General features: G+C 35.8%; 2 protein-coding genes and 1 pseudogene across 2 annotated transcripts in view; 1 reads left to right on the plus strand and 2 right to left on the minus strand.

The window, feature by feature from the left end:
* The window catches only part of Serpini2 (serpin family I member 2), a 33,621-nt gene extending 31,288 nt beyond the window's left edge, over positions 1 to 2,333 (minus strand). Inside the window, exon 1 of the mRNA XM_051199189.1 lies at positions 2,087 to 2,333. Coding sequence (XP_051055146.1) covers positions 2,087 to 2,333 — 247 coding nt within the window. The remainder of the gene's footprint in view (positions 1 to 2,086) is intronic.
* A 9,590-nt stretch (positions 2,334 to 11,923) lies between these two features.
* The window catches only part of Wdr49 (WD repeat domain 49), a 155,213-nt gene continuing 147,996 nt past the window's right edge, over positions 11,924 to 19,140 (minus strand). The window contains exon 17 of the mRNA XM_051199234.1: positions 11,924 to 12,116. Within this exon, the coding sequence (XP_051055191.1) occupies positions 11,986 to 12,116 (131 nt within the window). The 3' untranslated portion in view covers positions 11,924 to 11,985. The remainder of the gene's footprint in view (positions 12,117 to 19,140) is intronic.
* LOC127232945 (enhancer of rudimentary homolog) lies at positions 17,627 to 17,928 on the plus strand (annotated as a pseudogene).

Genomic DNA, 19,140 nt, shown 5'->3' on the forward strand with positions numbered 1-19,140 from the left:
ATATTGTTTTTAGAAAGGAGAAATGGTGCCTAAAGAGATGGGTCAAAAACAGTTGGTTGCATAGACACAAGGACCTGAGTTTGACCCTTCACATTCATGTAAAAGCAAGTGTTGTAGTAAGTGCTTGTAATCTCAGCGCTGACAACCCTATGGCTTGAAAGTCAACCAATCTATCAAAATAGTCTAGCTCCAGGGTTAGTGATATGCCCTGTCTCAAAAAGTAAGGAGACAGCATCCTCTGGCACCCACCACATGCACACACATGTGACTTCATGTGAATGTATACACAGACACAAAAATCAAAAAAGGAAAATGTGAAGAACAAGTTATAACAATTTTAAATAAAGACAAGATTAATTTTGAGTTCTCCTTTGTTTCAGTTTCTCCACGACTATATCAGCACTGCCTGTTGCTGGCTGTCTCAACCTTTGCTTCACTCTTAACTCAGTAACTGCTCTGACTTCAACTGTGTGGAGAAATTTCTGCATCTCCTTGTCAGTCCCTCTCTCATTCTTTCTCACCCTTAACTGTGTATCTTCTTTTATCTTTTATTACTTCTTTTCTCTCTTTTATTTTCCAGACATTATTTTCATTATTTTGCCTTTTAACTTTCTTTTCCTTCATCACTGATCCTCCATATATGTCTCTCTGTCACTCAGAAACTCAGAAAAACTCAGAAAATGAATAGCAGAAATATTTTGGCAGATCAGTTTTGTGTGTGTGTGTGTGTGTGTGTGTGTGTGTGTGTGTGTGTGTGTGTGTGTGTGTGTTTCTTACAAGGAACATAAAATTTCCCTCATGAATCTCACGGCATTGTCTTGAGGAAGAGCACTGGCCAAATACTCAACCCTTTTTTTTTCTTATCTCTACAGCAAGGTTACGTGTATCTTAAAGAGTGATTAGATATTAGATGCATAGTTTGCACCAGACATTAAAGCAGTGGCTAATGGACTGCATCCATGTTTGATGGTACCTCATCACTATTAATGTGATTTTTATGTTCACACCACACCATTCTTAAGACATGTATGTTTCCCTCTAAGGAATATCCATGCAGGAATTTAACTTCAGAGGCCGATTTTGATAGCTTATCATCTTTGTATGCATTCATACACAATATATTAATTTTCAGGTACCATATTTTCTGAGAATGTTGTGTTGGGACTTGATGAAACTAATCAAGATGATACTACAGTAGCTTCATTATTTGGTATTCACAATGGAAAACTCAATTAGTTTATTAGCAATAACCTTTCTGTACAAAGTTGCTTTTATTAAAAATGGAGCAGTGTATGCCTTGCCAACATCTTCAGAAAAAAAAAAAACAAATTCATGAATAGAGATAATCTGTGCTAAGGAAAATATCTTGAAATTAATTATGGTTGCAGTAACTGAACTTCCAAATCAAAAATCTGGATGTCTCTTCTGATGCTATGGGTTTGTGATAAAAGCCTAATTCTTAGACCAGTATGATCTGAAAGCAAAGCCAGGTCACTAGGGACATGGTTCAGATTTGATGTCAGTTGAACATGTAGGACTTTGGAAGACTTCAAAACAACCAGCTGTATTAAGCAAATGGAGTATTTAAGACCTTCCTTTCCCCATTTTATAAAACTACTAAGCAAGCTCATGAATTAAATGCTGATGCTTTTCATGGTCTCTTCGTAAAGTAGTTCATTGTTTTTGTTAGAGAAGTGTGAGAGACAATTACTGAAGAAGGATTGAGTAATTAATGCCCTTTACACAAGAATGAATAAAATGCAATGTTATTTTGAATTCTTTCTTTGCTATTAAAAATCAGTAAATTGAAACATGCAAACAGTTCACAGAAAAATACACAGGCAGACAGAGGATTTTATTTCTGTATATGCATTGATTTCTTAATAAAGTATTTTTGCTATGTATTTTAGGAGGAAACAAAAATAAGTGAATAAAACATATTTATAATTATGTGTTGGTCGTAATTTTAGTACTGTCTCTGCTTATTTTCACCTGTTACACTTGTAAGAGCTGAGCTTCTCTCTGATATCTTAAAACTAAAACTGATGGTATGGTATCTATAGAGAGTTACATGTAGGCTGCTTACCTGATGAGGATTCCTGCATCCTTAAAGTTTGCACAATCTGCTGTTGTGCTTTGCCTTTTGCACCTAGTTGGACCATTCCAAGAAGCACAGTTGTTCCAAGAGGGGAAAATATAATGTTGTTCTTGTGAGAAAAACAAATAGCCTTATAAAGATCCACTGCAAACTCAGCATTATTTTGTGCCACGGTTCTTGAAGCTTGATTTCCAGAAAAAAACAGCAGGAAACTCCACAATATGAACTTCTCCATCTTGGATTCTGTGTGGTCTTAATTTAAAATGTATTCGTTTTCAAATCAGACTTTATTCTGTAAGTTTAACGGAAAAGTATCTTAGACTATCCTGAACAAATGTATACACATGCAGAATATTCTGTATGTACTACTACCATAGACAACCTCTATGTCATGGCGGTTTGTTGTATAAGTATCATTAAATAGGAGAAGCCATCATGCTACTGGTAGTAATAAGTTCCATCCAAAACTAGCATAATATATACTTGGAGTTTCCTAAAACCAGTGGTAAGGCTCTACTCTTGGAATATTTTCAGTTCTAACCAGCTTTATAATTCTTCCTCTCTATTTTCCCATAACTTCAATACACCTTTCACTCTGACTAAAGGGACACTTGTGTTCATGTTACCTCAAAAGTTTTATAGACCAAGAGCAGGAGAAATAGAAAGCCAGTGCATTTGAAATCAACAAACAAGCCTGGCTATCCCCACAACAGCTTTTCTCATACTCCATGGATCTTGATTCTAACAGCAAAATATCCTAACTCTACTTCAGAGTTTCCCAAAAGAAAAGAAAAGGAAATGAAGAAAGATTGAAAGAAGCAAAACAATAGTCAAATATAAATGGTAAAATGAAAACAAAGATTGAAATCTTCATACATTCTGACTAAACAATTAACAACTGTAAGGACAGTAGCATTAGGAAACCATACCCCTTCACAAGACAGCCCCAGTTCATAAAGTGTCCACTAAGTCAATTTCAAGAAAGTTAATTTTCTGGTTATACCTTCCATTTTGAGAGCTTTGTAGAATAGTATTGTTGAGTTCTCATAAGTTTCAGCTATGCTAATTTTATTTTATAAATTATAAATATTAATAACCATTAATGAGATTCTAGAAAGTGACCTTTTAATAAGAGCAAATGCCAAAGCCTTTAAAATAGTGCTGTTAGCCTTAAAGACCTGAAATTCTACATTCCTAGATCTGTAGCTTAAGTTACTAAGAATATGTATTATATATGTTAATAGCTATAATGATAAGGAATCATCAAATAACCTCAAAAAGTAATCTCTAAGGTATTATTTTGGTACTTCAGATTTTTTTAAAATATAAAGACAAAAGCTCTATTTGTATAAACATTTATTTTAGAGAGGGCAAAAATTCTTAAAATGTAATATAAAAAATAATGTTAATAAGGGATTTCATAAGTTATAACATCAAGCAAATAACTCATTTTAAAAGTTCACTTAACTCATTTAGTTTTGGATAATATCTTACTCCAAACCTCAAAAAACAAAGGAATAAACTACATGATGAATAGTTCTGTAAGAATTTGACCTTTCTACAATGAAGAATTTTAAGATGAATGGAAGTAATGTTTTATTTTTTAAAGTAATTATGTTATTCTTGCATCAAAGTGAATCCAAGCACCATCCCTATACTTCAATAAACAAAGTACATGTTACTGAATATCTGCTTAATTCAAAATCTATTTAATTTCAAGGTACTTACCCTGAATTAACTTCTGGTTGTTTACTGGAGTGTTATGACTGAAATATACTCACTGGCAAACAGTCATATATGGAGCACCTTATCAAGGAAGGCCAACTGTATTTATTTGGAACACAATGTGATTAATTATTCCACAACGAGAGCAGGTGTGTGTACAATACTGTTACATAATCAAGTTAATAATCAATAATAAAATGTGAATAAATTAAGAAAAAGGATAATAAGACTTAAACATTTTAAGTGATATTATTTGATCTTTTATTTCATTATCCCTTTAAAAGTAAAACAACGGAAAAAAATGTGACAGATATTGTAACTGTGCTGGACTCTCATGGAACTCCATGTCAGGTTAAGAATTCATCCTTTTGATCATCCCAACTAGGTAAGAATCTATGCAATAGTGGAGAGGCTACCTCAAATGCCCTTCCCTAATAATTAGATTGATTATTACCTTATATGTCATCCTAGAGCCCTCATCCAGTAGCTGGTGAAAGCAGAAGCAGACACCCATAGCTCAACACTGAGCCGAGCTCCTAGAATCCAGTTACAAAGAGGGAGGAGTGATGAACAAAAAGTTCAAGAACAGGCTGGAGAAATCCACAGACCTAAATAAGGGGGAGCTCATGGACCCCAGATTGATAGCTGGGAGACCAGCATAAGACTGACCCAGACCCTCTGAAAGTGGGGCACAGTTGGGAGGCCTGGGAAGTCTATGGTACTTCTGACAATGGAACCAGGATGTATACCTAGTAGAGGAATGAACTTCAGGAGCCCATTCTTCTCCATACTCCCTTAGCCTAGAGACACAGGGAAGGGCCTAGGCCCTACCCCAAATGACTTGACAGAGTTTGATGATTCCTCATGGAAGACCTCACCCTCCCTGGGGAGTGGATGAGGGTTGGGATTGGGGGGTTGTGGAGGGGTGGGAGGATGGGAGGGAAAGGGAATTTGAATCTATATGTAAAATAAGAAAAAAATTAAAGACAAAAAGAATTCATCCTTTCATAAATATTTCAAAGTGCTTGTGAAGAAAAGAATGAAGTGAAATCAAATCCATACCACAGCTGCCACAATTCATCACCATACACACTGATCAGAAGCATTCCCTATGTCTATGAGTCCTAATTTACTGGGAAAAGTATAATGTTGAAAATACACATTTATGTTTTATAAGAAAGCCAGATGAAAATTACTGATTTACCAAATTATATTTTAAAAATCCACAAATTACTTTACAGAAAAAACCGAAGTTACTTACATGTGATTTTAACATTCTATATGACTTTCTCTATGAGCCATCCATCAATAAAAAACATATGCATAATTCAGTGGGTTTTATCTCATTTTCATATTTCAATTATCTCAGTGTCAAGAAGACATTAAACATATATATCATTCATTATGGCATCTGAGACTATGGTCATGACTCAATGGCAGACCTGAGAAGTACTATAAGTATGAGAAGCCATCATCTCCCAATTAGCTGCATTTTACTTCTTCAGCACTAAAGATTGAGCATAGACTATTATTCATGCTAATAAATAGCTCTCCAACTGGCCTACATCTTTGTCTACCAAACAGTATTTTTTATCACAGAAGCATTCCCAAATGTTTCTTTTTAAAACCACCCTCCCTGTGGAGTTGGGGGGGGGGGTGATGGGAGGGTGGTCAGGGGGCATGGGAAGGAGGGAGAGAGGGAGGGAGGGGGAAGGGAAAGGGAACATAAAGTCTTGTGGTTTCGCCCAACATTATATTTTCTAGCATAAAGTATTTTTCTAGGTTCAATGGTGCTACAAATAATTTTCCAAACTAGGGCTGTTCAATACCAGAACAATATCTTCTATATTATTCTTGATGTAAATACAGATCAGGACATCTAAGACTCTTGGCCAATGCCCTTTCAGCCATGTAGTGGCACCAGCAACCATAAACTACCTGCACTCTTAGCTACCAACTTATTGTGTCTGTACATTACTCTGACCATAATGTGATTTATACAAGAAACAACCAGTACTTTCCCTGCCTTGAAAAGGAGTAGACAGCCACTCTGTCTTATTGAGATCATTCTACGTGATTTCTCTGTAGTGACCTAAAATTAGAGCAGTTTAAACAAAAATATTCATTCTTCTGTCTCTTCGAGAGTAAAAAGTAATAACCGTGAATCTTTGCTTTCATGTTTAAAGTGTTCCAGTACTCAATAAACTGTTATTGTCCAGAAAAATATTACTGAACACCACTTGAATACTTATACAAATCTCTTCTTTCCAGAACTCTATTTCCCCCTAGAGAATAAAAGAAATATATTCATAATAAGACATTAAATTATTTTATATAAATTTTAGCACCGTAAATAACAAGGAGTTAGTGCTATAATCTCATCATTTTTTCAGTATTTTATAGTTATTTTCAAATAAAATTATATTTAATCCCAATCTCTAAATGCACAAAGTGCATTTGACTATAGTATTCACTCATCAATTAAAAAAAAAACTAAAAAATTTTTCCCATGAATACAAATAAATATCAATTAACTTTTATTCTGTCAGTGTATGCCATATATTTTAAGTGATAAAAGGAATATATTCTAAAATGAAACAAGTTACATTATATCCGGTATAGATGCACATATTACAAACAACTACTGAACTGAAAATCATAATACATCTTATTTTATATGACAAGTTCCTTTCACTTTAGAAAAATAGTTCTTAAAAATTGCATCTAAGTGTTAATTTCACAGTTTATAATTCTCCAGTCTATTAGCATTTGACAGCAAAGACCTTGCTACTTGTTTAGCACAATTAGATGTTATAAGTAGGAAGGAACAGTAAGACATAAAAGCCAAAAGTCAGTCATTTTTCATTTGTGCATATTTTGCCAAATTATTAGAATTGCTACCATTCAAAGAGACTTTCAAAGCTCTAAACTTGTATTAAATTTATTGATGAGATAGTTCCTCAACAATGTTTACAGAATAGGGGATGAATTTCATGGGAATTGGAATTGGTGTTTTATAAGACATTGAACTTTGCAAACATGAGTCTACAAAAAGAAAGTCTGCCTATATGGAGCAGATTATATTACACTAATCTCTTGAAAATTCATGGCATGAGTTAAAATAAGATGTGCCTATCAGAAGAATTTCTAAACTACACCTGAAAAAAATTCAATCTCAGCCTAGTTAAATATTGCTCTATTTGTGAATCCTGTTGAGGAAGCTGAAGTCAAGATGAGGTTTTTCTTTGTTCATGTGAACAAATTCTCTTGTCTCTGCATTTTATAACTGGACTTTGAATTCATAGATGACTTCATGCTTTCATGGGTAGATAGCCATGGGCTGTCACAAAAGTTTTGGTGCCTTTTACTCTCTTTCACATTGTAATAATCCTTTGAGTTTCTGGGAACGTGTCTCTAAGCTCATTGTACTATCATCAACCTAAGACTCATAAATCATTATTCTCGTTGGAATTGATGGACTATTGAATCAAGCATTCCATTCAGTGTAAAAATTCACTACAATATCCTTGTGAGATAGTTTATTTCTGTTGTAATATCTAAAAGAATCCTTTATTTCAAAGCAATATTTTTAAGTTTTAAAATTTTTGATAGAAATGTTTTCAAATTTACATGAATGTCCTTGTAGAGTATAAAGACCTGCTATGTCCATGGTATGCTTTTCCATTTCTATAATTGTTACCACTTACTGCACTTGTATATTCCAAATATATTTGATCACTATAAAAGATAGACAAACAGACAGATAGTTGGTAGAACAATGATAGACATAGTACATGAATGCATGTACAAATGTGTTCATATGTTTTTCATACGCATACAATATTTTGATCATTTGTCAAGTGGCAGCATTCTTTTTTAATTAATCTTTATTTAAATTGAAAACAATCTTATTTTACATAGCTATCCCAGTTCCCTCTCCCACCTGTCCTCCCAATCTCCCTGCCAACTCCCATCCCACCCCCATCTATTTCTCAGAGAGGGTGAGGCCTCCCATGGAGGATCATCAAAGTCTGTTACATCATTTGGGGCAGGACCCAGGCCCTCCCCTGTGTATCTAGGCTGAGAGAGTTTCCCTCCATAGGGAATTGGCTTCCAAACCCATTCATGCACCAGGGATAAATACTGGTTCCACTGCCAGTGATCCCCTAGACTGCCCAAACGCCACAACTGACACTCATGCTCAGAGGGCCTGATTCAGTCTTATTCAGGTTCCCCACCTGTCAGTCTAGAGTCTGTAAGCTCTCACATGCTCAGGTCAGTTGTCCCTCTGGTTTTCCCCAACATAGTCTTGACCCCTTTGCAGAAAGTTTCCACTATATACTATATATTTTCTGTACAAAGCATTTTTTCAGATAAACACATCAATACACAGGCATGTACATACATACATACATACACACTACACACACACGCACACACACACACACACACACACAAAAACCCTCCTGTATCCTTGCCATATATTATTACCACTAAATGGGAAGATAAAGTCATATACATAATATATATAATATCTGACCACTAACCAAATAAACATAGATAAACGTTTATTTTGTTCTCATAAAAGCTTTATCCTCCACCCATTCCCAAACCAAAAATGCTTGTTTCAATAATGCTAGAAATAAGTTATTACAGCCCATGCCATTAAATATTCTGTAAAAAAAAGTGAACAAATCAGTAACCCTCCTATATGTAGACAAGATATAGGCGAGAAAGAAATCAGAGACATATCACCAATTTCAACATAAAATATCTTGGTGTAACTCTAACCAAACATGTGAAAGACCTGTTTAACAAGAACTTTGAGTCTTTAAAGAAAGAAATTAAAGAAGATACCAGAAAATGGTAAAAATCTCCCATGTTCTTGGATAGATAGTATCAACATAGTAAAAATGGCAATCTTACCAAAAACAATCTACAGATTCATTGCAATCCCCATCAAAATACCAGGACAATTCTTCACAGTCCTTGAAAGAAAAACATTCAATTTTATATGGAAAATCAAAAGACCCAGGAAAGCCAAAACAACCCTGTGCAATAAAAGAACTTCCAGAGGCATCACCATCCCTGACTTCAAGCTCTACCATAGACCTATAGTAATGAAAATGCTCGGTACTGGTACAAAAATAGACATGTAGACCAGTGGAATCTAAATAATATTAATCCACACACCTATGAATAACTAATTTTTTACAAAGAAGCTAAAATTATTCAATAGAAAAAAGAAAGCATCTTCAACAAATGATGCTGGCATAACTGGATGCTGATGTGTAGAAGACTGCAGATAGATCCTTATCGCTATTCCCAAAACTTAAGTCCAAATGGATTAAACACCTCAACATAAATCCAGCCACACTGAACCTCTTAGAAGAGAAAGTGGGAGGTATCTTTGAACAAATTAGTACAAAATGCTTACTGAACATAACACCAAAAGCACAGACACTGAGATAGACATTTAATAAATGGGACCTCCTGAAACTGAGAAGCTTCTGTAAGACAAAGAACACAGTCAACAGGACAAAACTCTATTGCTGGTGGGAGTGCATATTTGTGTGGCCAATTTGGAAATCAATATGGCAGTTTCTCAGGAAAATGGGAATCAGTCTAACTCAAGCTCAAGCAATTCTACTCTTGGGCATATATCCAAAGGATGCACATTCATATAACAAGGAGATCTGTTCAACTGTGTTCATAGCAGAATTGTTTGTAATAACCAGAACGTGGGAGTAACCTCCTCAACAGAAGAATGGATGGAGAAAATGTAGTATATTTACACAATGGAGTATTACTCAGCAGAGGAAAACATTGATATCTTGAAATTTGAAGGCAAATGGATGTAACAAGAAGAAACCATCCTGCGTGAGGTAACCCAGTCACAGAAAGACAAGCATGGTATGTACTCACTTATATATGGATATTAGAGATAGAACAAAGGATTACCAGCCTACAAGCCACAACTCTAGAGAAGCTAATAAACAAGGAGGACCCTAAGAGGAACATACATGGTCCCTCAGAGAAAGGGAAAGGGATAAGAGCTCCTGGCCATTTTGTGAACAAGGGGGAGTGGGGAGGGAGGTAGGAAAAAGAAAAGAGGAGGAGAGGAGAGCAAAGGAGATCATGGAGGATCAGGAAGACTGAGTTGGGGTATAAATAGAGGAAAGCAAAAGAGATACCTTAATAGATGGGGCCATTGTAGGCTTAAAGAGAAATCTGACACTAGGGAAATATCCAGAGATCCACAAGGATGAACCCAACAATAGTGGAGAAGCTACCTTAAATGTCCTTCCCCTACAATGAGATTGATGACTACCTTAAGTGCAATCTCAGAGCCTTCATCCAGTAGCTGATGAAAGCAAAAGCAGACACCCACAGATAAGCACTGAGTTAAACTCCTGAAATCCAGTTGTAGAAATGGAGGAGTGATGAACAAAGGGGTCAAGACCAGGCTGGAGAAACCCACAGAAACAGCTGACATGACCAAACGAGAACACACTGACCCTAGTCCTAAAACTGGGGAACCAGCATTGGACTGAATCAAGCCACCCTCTGAATATGGGTACCAATTAGGAGGCCTAGGATGCCTATGGGGACTCTGACAGTGGATTCAGTATTTATCCCTAGAGAACAAATGGACTTTGGGAGCCCATTTCCCATGGAGCAATACTCTCTCAGACAAGATACATGGAAGAGGGCCTAGACCCTCCCCTAAATTATGTGACACACTTTGATGATCCCCCATGGAAGGCCTTACCCTCCATGGGGATTGGATGGAGGTAGGATGGGAGGTTTGGTAGGTGGGGCCACAAGAGGATAGGAGAGAGAGGGAACTGGAATTGATATGTAAAATAAGATTGTTTCTAAATTAAACAAATAAAGAAAGGAAGGAAGAAAAGAAGGAAGGAAGGAACAGAAAGTAAACAGACTGATGTTATAATTCCAAAAATGACCTTTAATCATTAAGCAATCTCATAATGGAGCAATAGGTCAACATTAAAATAGCTAAATTTTAAAGGATTGCATATAAGATTTAAGTAGATTGAACTTTTTGATTCTGAATCAAAATTATCCACTGTATATTCATTATTTATTAGCATGTGTTATTGCAAGAGTTTCACAGTCCAAATATTTTAAAGGACTCTTTAAAATATAAATCTATACAAATAAACTGAACCTGAAGAAATTAATTTATTAATTTTTCTGAAGGACACAATAAAAATCATCACAGTAATATTGGTTTCCAAGAGCATGATGCAAATAAAGATTTGCCATAAGGCAAATCAGCAAGTTTTAGAACGAACATTGCTACTGGGCTCTCCTTGGATACTGATGTCTTTAGGAAAGTCCAGGTACTTTGCTTCTTTTTCAAGGCTATTACCTGTTTGGCTATAGAATGGCCACTCAGTTTTCAAATACAAATGCAGATTACTCCCACCAATTCCTGACTAAGGGCATAAGAGAAGGAACATAACTCTAAAATTACTAGGAAATATTGATTATCCTGATTTGACTTACATACAGTATATATGTGTTGAAATATTAACCTTAATGACATCCATGAGCTCAATGATCACATGTTAAGCAAAATTACTTGAGAATACTTAATATCTTTTTAATGTTGACTACCTCAGTTTGATCATTAACGTGTACCAAATCTTACCATAGTATACCATAAATGTGTACAACTAAAAATATAAAAATATACACTTTAAAAAGAATTAAGACATGCTGCTATTGTCAATGTCTAATTGTCAATATCAAAATTGTTAAGGAAAAACAAATCATAAAGAAGAGGAACATTAAAATAGACAAATTTTAAATGATTTATCAATGAATTTGTTAGTCTTTTCTATATGTTAATGAGGAATTTATAATAAAACACATTATAAATGTTTGTATACAGGGGCAACTAGGGAAAATATTTTCTTCTGAAATAGATAAAAACTATGCCTCAACTTTAAGCCAACCTTATATTCCTTATTAGATTACACAGAATGGGATGATTCTGAATGAAAACAGAATAAAATCTGAATCCAAAGTTTCCTGAAGTTTACATACAAAGTAACAGAGAAGTATCTCTGGATATTTCTTGGCATTTTATGGGAGTGCTATATGTCACAAGGGTATGTTTGTTTCTTGTTTGATCATAATTGCTTCTTATTTCTTTTTATCTTCATGTCACCACTTGTTTCTTGACACAATTGCTTGTCTTGTCTTTCATGATCAAGAATTTCTTTGGGGAACAGATTTTTCTCATCAAATACAGCTTTCAAAGCTACAAAAGGATGAAGAAATGATATAAAATTTACATTCAGTAAGAGTTCCAGTTAAATGAAGTCACAGTGAGAAAATTCAAGTTTTGTCTGAAAAGCTATGTTTCTAGAACCAAGAATGTACCAAAGAGATTTTTTTCTAAGCTTCTGCTGTTCATATTAGTTTTATTTAAATTTAAGGCTCTCTCTCTCTCTGTTTCTCTCTCTCTCTCTCTCTCTCTCTCTTCTCAGTCTGTCTGTCTCTCTATCTCCCCGCCTCTCTTCTGCCTCTCTGCCTCTCTTCTCCTCCACAAACACAGCTTTTTCTATCACTTTATGTGTGTGATAACAGAGCTTGGTGATTTAAGGGTGAGGACTAAATAAGCTGGTGTTTTCTGTTGCTGTTTTTTAATTCACTTTACAGCTATCAAGACTTGTAAAAAGCCCAGAACAAATTATTCCGTATTGAAATAAGAGAATTAAAATAATCAAAACAGAGTTTGACTATTTGAATGACTAAACACATACATCTGCAATCACACCCTTACAAAACACTCTGATGTGCAGGAATCTGTAGCTTCAAAAATGAAAACAGAAAAGGCAAATTATTCCTATGGCTGCTGATACTGCAAAGAAAGAAGTGGGAAAAAATTGTGCCATGTGTTCAATGATTGTGGCCACCAGCATAGCTCTGTAATTCAACAAATGCATACTGGAAGTATATTATACAAATGATTTGTAGTAAGACTGTAGGACGCCAATATGCCTAACTCATAGGCTTTTATTTGAAATGATTAGAAGCAGAAACAATGCTTATCCTAGTTTTGTCATAAATATCATAAAGAATAGAATATGGTGCTAACAGAAAGCAAGCAACATAAGTCATGCATAAATAAACAAAATTTATAACAATATATAAAGATTAGGGTAATCCTTTAGTAGTATTTCTTGAAGATGTTAAAATGCAGACAGGATTTTAGTTATCATAAAGATGGAGATGAAGAACGATTGACAAAGGTGTTATGAGCACTTTCTTACCAGTCTAGTCCCACATCTGTGTCAGCCTCAAAGAACACATAGAGACGATTTTAGATATAAAGCTGTTGACCTGTTACTAGCATTTCTTATTGGCTAGCTTTGTCTTAAATGTTAACTCATTTCCAGCAATCTAAGTGTTTCCATGTGGTCTTATCTATTAGGAGAGAGGGTCCTGAACGATTACTTCTCTTGTATATTATATTTCAACTCCTCTTTACTACATCCCCAGAATCCTCCTTGTCTCCTAGTCTCACCTATCTTGCCTTCCTATTTGTCAACAGTGATTTATTCATTAACTAATAAGATAATCATATTTACAGAATGATATCTCCCATCATAAAGGTGAACAGAAATGTCAGCTAGACAAAACAAAGTTTGTGCAAGTACAGAGAAACAGGAGCTACTGCCCATGTAATGGGATACTCAGTACAATACGATAGAACGATAAAAGAGAAAAACAATTTGAGATGAACCCAAAACTTGGCTAATGACAATGTTACATGCAAAGCCACAAAACACTGAAAAAAGAAAACAAAGGAATACTAAACAACCTTATAATTCAGGGATATCCTGGGCTGGGAAGATGACTCAGAGGATAAGGGGCTGGCTTCACAAACATGAAGATCAGAGTTTGGATCCCCAGAATGTACATAGAACCAAATGTAGTCTATAATGCATATAGAATGCATGCCTATAATCCTACTGTCCATGCAGTAAAAGGGGAGGCAGAGGTAAGGTAACACTCCCAAGCCAGTTTCATGTGTTCAATTATAAGGTAAAAGGAGCAAACCAATATTGGAGCTGTCCTCATACATCCCCATTCTCACATACATTCACATGCACGCACACACACACACACACACACACACACACACACACACACACACAGAAATACCATCATATACTACCCACAAAGATTAAAAGTAAAATAAAATATGATAAATAAGAAAAAGCACAAAATGAACCACAAAATAAGTAAACAATAATAAATAAAATACCCCTTAATAGTAGTACAAACATGACCATAAAATTCAGTATCTTTCCTTTTCTACCCTTTAAATTGGATAACAAGAAGAGAAATGAGGGGAAATAAATAAAGACCATTTTCATAAACTCAAGAGAAAGATGTAATCTGCTGCTTATGGAATATAAAGAACATAGACCAATAGCTGACTGCAAAAGTTACACAGGAATAAAATTACACAATGGAGAGTCTAAGAAGGCTAGAACCAGTGTCAGCTCAGTGGGAGCAAAGCAAAACAAAGTAAAATAAACAAAACTGACAAACACTCAAGAAATTGAGAGCACCCTAGAAATACATGATGGTTGGAACTGAACAGTAGTTGATCATCAAGGAAGACAGAGAAACTTTGTTCTTAATATTTGTCTGAGATGCTGGAAGCAAGTCTGCAGTTGGCTTCATGAGCTTAAAATCCTGGAGAACAATTTGCTCAGAAGTGTTTGCAACAACCATTATTAGTTGGTTCATTGGTCATAAAGATCTTGAAAGCTTCTGAGAGCTTCCATTCAGATTTTCAAAGAAAGAAACTCCCTATGAACAGTGGAACCAGGATGTATTTCTGGTGTACAAAAGGACTTTGGGGATGCATCCATCATGGAGGGATTCTACCTTAACCTAGAGACAGGAGAGAAGGCCTAGTCCCTACTCCAAATGACTTGACAGATTTAGAAACACTCCCTGGAGGGCATCACCCTACAAGTGGAGTGGGGGGGGGAGGGGATTGTGGTTGGGAGGCATGAGAGGGAGAGGGAACTGGGATCGATATGTAAAATACAAATATAAATTAAATTTAAAAAAAAGAAATCCCTTATGAGGGCACTATAGTCTTACATGACATCATCTTTGATATGCTTATCACTTTGTACTAGACTTCTCAAGGATTTCTAGATACAAGAACCTTTGTTCTGTCCATGACAGACACCAATTTTGCTTCCATCTTAAAGGCTTTACACTTTTGTGCACAGTGCTTGAACTATTCTACCTCAATGCCTCAGTGGATTCCATCTCTCAGAATTTGCCTGACATGCAGGAGACCAGTGGAGCTGCCTCTCTTAGTTAGGCCTTTTCTAGGTGCTTTGGGTACAGCATGGGATCTGCATAGCAGGTATATCCCTCTTCTGGATAATCTGGGAACTACATTACATCGCTTCACTTTCCTGCAGTGCTGGTTACTATGCATGCTTAGGTTCTCTCCCATCTATTTACTTATCATGTTAGCTTTCCCATTGCTGTGACAAATACTGAGAAAGCAACCTTAGAGAAGGGATCATTAAATTTGGTTCATCGTCTCTTTTGATCCTGTGCCTATGGTTGGAGCCATAGTTACTTACCTCACAGTAGTACAGCAGAGAGGGTAGGAAGGGGAACAAGTCATAACTCTCAAAGACTTGTTCCCAGAGACCAACTTCTTCCATCTCCCTAAAGTTTCTACCACCTCCGCAAAATAGCTCACAAACTAAGGATCAAACATTCAATACAAAAGAACACTTCATATTCAAGCCTCAACACTTGTTTACTGCCTCTCTCCTCTAAATAACAAATTCAATGGAGCAAAACCTTTGCCTGATCTTGTATACTCATATCCAAGCACACAGAACTGTCTTTGGTTAATGGAAGATCAAATATATATATATATATATATATATATATATATATATATATGTGTGTGTGTGTGTGTATATATATGCGCACATATATTCAATCAAATGAGAGACACAGACATGCCCATATACATAAGTAAGAATAAAACTTAAAATAAAAATCTACTGTTATCAAAAACTATTTGAATTCATTTAATTTATATTCAATAAAATGCATATGCATATATATGTGTATATAGACATATATACATATATATTAAACTAATAAACAAGTAAAGGGGTCCTTACACTGTGAGATCCTTACATTGTGAAGATTGGAGCTTAATAACAATGACAAAAATGCAGACTTCCATTGTATTTTTGATTATATGTTCATGTATTTAACCATAATGACAGCCATATAAAATAAAACTCTAGGGCCTGTTGAGATAGCATAGTAAGTAAAAGCACTTGATGACAAGCATAAAGGCCTCAGTCTGACCACCAGGAACCACATAATAGAAGGAAAGGACGAACTACAACATGTTGCCCTCTAAACTTTGCATGTCTTGTGATATGCACGTGTTCTCTCTGCCTCTGTTTCTGTCTGTCTCTCTCACACACAGAGATGAATAAACAAATATGTAATAAAAAATAAAAGTAAAAACTGGCACCTGTGGGCTGAAGAGATGTCTCAGCACTTAAGGCTGCTCTGTCAGAGGACCTGGGTTCAGTACCTAGATTACCCATCTTGGATAACTTACAACTGCCTGTAACACCAGCTCCAAGAGATTCAATGCTGTCTTCTGCCTTCAAAAAGCAGATGTGTATGGCATAAGCATGCAGAATGACATACCCATATATGTAAGTAAGAATAACTCTTAAAATAAAAATCTACTGTTATTGGGAACCATTTGCATTCTTTCTTTTGTACTTGGAAAAATAAGGCATTAACTCACTCACCACATCATTTCATGCTTGGCTGTCTGACAAAATTTTCTATAATGACAACCACAAATATTTTTAAAGTGATGAAAATGAAGAATGTGCTGGTTGTGAAATACTGAAAAACATTTTCACTAAAATAGCATGATGTCCTGACTTACAAATGACTAAGTTGGTTTGTCCGCTGCCATCTGCCCTTCCTTTCTCCACTAATTGGCAACCTCATCAGATTGACAACAGCAGCAAAACATTCAAAGATACAAGATTCTATGCAAACAATGCATAACAGCCAGCTGTGGATAATCTGAATGTTCAAGTTGCTGAAAACCTTCTCCTTCACCCATATTTCCAGACACATTCTAAATCCCAGTCACTGTTCTTTATCCAACTCCACTGTATATAATGGATATGAGAATCACTTGTTTAAAATGTATTCTGGCCTGGAGAGATGGCTCAGAAATTAAGAGCACTGATTGCTCTTCCAGAGGTCCTGAGTTCAACTCCCTGCAACTACATGATGGCTCACAACCATCTGTAATGTGATCTGTTACCCACTTCTGGCCTACAGGAATACATGCACACAAAACACTGCAATATAATAAATAAATAAATCTTAAACACACACACATGAAGATTCAACCAAGGCCCGGAACTGAGACTGTGCCTTTCTAATTAGCTAAGCTCAGCTTGTCATGTCCTCACTTTAATTTCTAGATAAGCATTGCCAAAGTCCTGTTCAATTTCAGCCTCTATCAGATTACAATTAGCTGGGAGGGGTGGAGGAAGGGGAAACTAAGATCAGGATTTATTGTATGAGAAGAGAATCTATATTCAATTAAAAAATCATGAAAACAGGCTGGAGTCAAAAAGTGGTGATGGAGGGGACTGGCTGTTGGTGGCGTTGCGGCTGAGCTCATGTACGGTGGCTGTGGTGTTAGCATTCAGAGCAATGTCTCATACCATTTTGCTAGTACAGCCTACCAAGAGGCCAGAAGGCAGGACCTATGCTGACTATGAGTCTGTGATGAGTGGAAGGAAGGTGTTTGTAAAATGTATGAAGAACACCTGAAGAGAATGAATCCCAACAGCCCCTCTCTCACATATATCAGCCAGTTGTTTGATTTTATTGACGATCTGGCAGATCTCAGCTGTCTTGTGTACCGAGCTGATACTCAGCCTTATAACAAAGACTGGATCAAAGAGACGATTTACACGCTCCTTCGTCGACAGGCCCAACAGGTTGGGAAGTAATTGAGATGGAAGCATTAGGGGCTAGAGGTGGACTTGAAACAGGTGCATACAGTGTACTGTAGTTTACATTTTGTATGATAGTAATCCTGTTTCCATTTTGTTACTAGAGCCAAGATTGAATGTATGAATGAAATGTGAATGACCTTTTCATTCTGAAACCACCATTGCCCCTTTGCTCATTTTCTTTCTTTTTTTACTTAAAACATTTTTATGATAATTCAGAGAGAAAGTGTTTTTTCCATTTAAGGTTGGTTCTAGTCCTTGAAACTGTTCATATCTTCATAGCAGTGAGTGCACTAACCCTTTGTGTGGGGTGTGGGTGGTGACAAGGTTAGTTATGTCCTCTGGGAAAGTCTTAGTGAAAAATAAAGAAATGTTCTGAAAAAAAAAAAAGTGGTGATGGAATAAAGTGGCAATCTTCATGTGATTCCTAATAATGCTCATAGAAGCAATTGTGTTCATTTTTTCAAAATATCTTTTTGTTGCATTTTTATATACTTTTGTTTATAAAAGTGTGTGTTCATGTGGACTGGAGCATACAATCAATACTGCAATTGAAGATCACAAGAGAATTTATCAGTAATATTGTTTACTCTGTGGGTGCTGAGGATTGAACTCTGGTCATCAGAGTAAGCTTCGGGTACCTATTCCCATTGAGTCTTCTCACTAGCCCCAGAATAACTTTTTCACATATTCAGATAATTTATAGATCCCAAGTATTGGTATATGTTTCTGAATTTAGTGAAGTATTTACCTTATTGAAAAAAGCTATAGAATATTGTGAATATATATATATGTATATATATATATATGTATGTATATGTATATCAGAGAGGAAAATCTTGTGCTTCCATAGACAACTGTATTTTATCCTGAACTCCCTTGGTTCTGGCTGAGTTCACTGGTCTTGAATTATTTTACCTCTTTGTGAATTCGCAGGTGGGTTGATATAAAATATTACCCAAAGATCCATTTATTAAAGGATTGTTGAGCGGTGGAACTTTTAGGAGACAGAGTCTATGGAAAAGAAGTTAGGTCACTAGTAACTTGAACTAGAAGCAGACATTAGGAATTCTGCCCTTCCTGATTTACTTATTGGATCCAGCTAAGTAATATCTTCCCCTGCCACATGCTTCCTGCCTAGATACATTCCCTAGACCTAGGCTCAGAGCTGCAAATCTAAGTCATCTTGAACTGAAATCTCTGAACCCA

Source organism: Phodopus roborovskii, unplaced genomic scaffold, assembly GCF_943737965.1.
Source record: "Phodopus roborovskii unplaced genomic scaffold, PHOROB, whole genome shotgun sequence".
In the NCBI taxonomy this organism is placed as follows: Eukaryota; Metazoa; Chordata; class Mammalia; order Rodentia; family Cricetidae; genus Phodopus; species Phodopus roborovskii.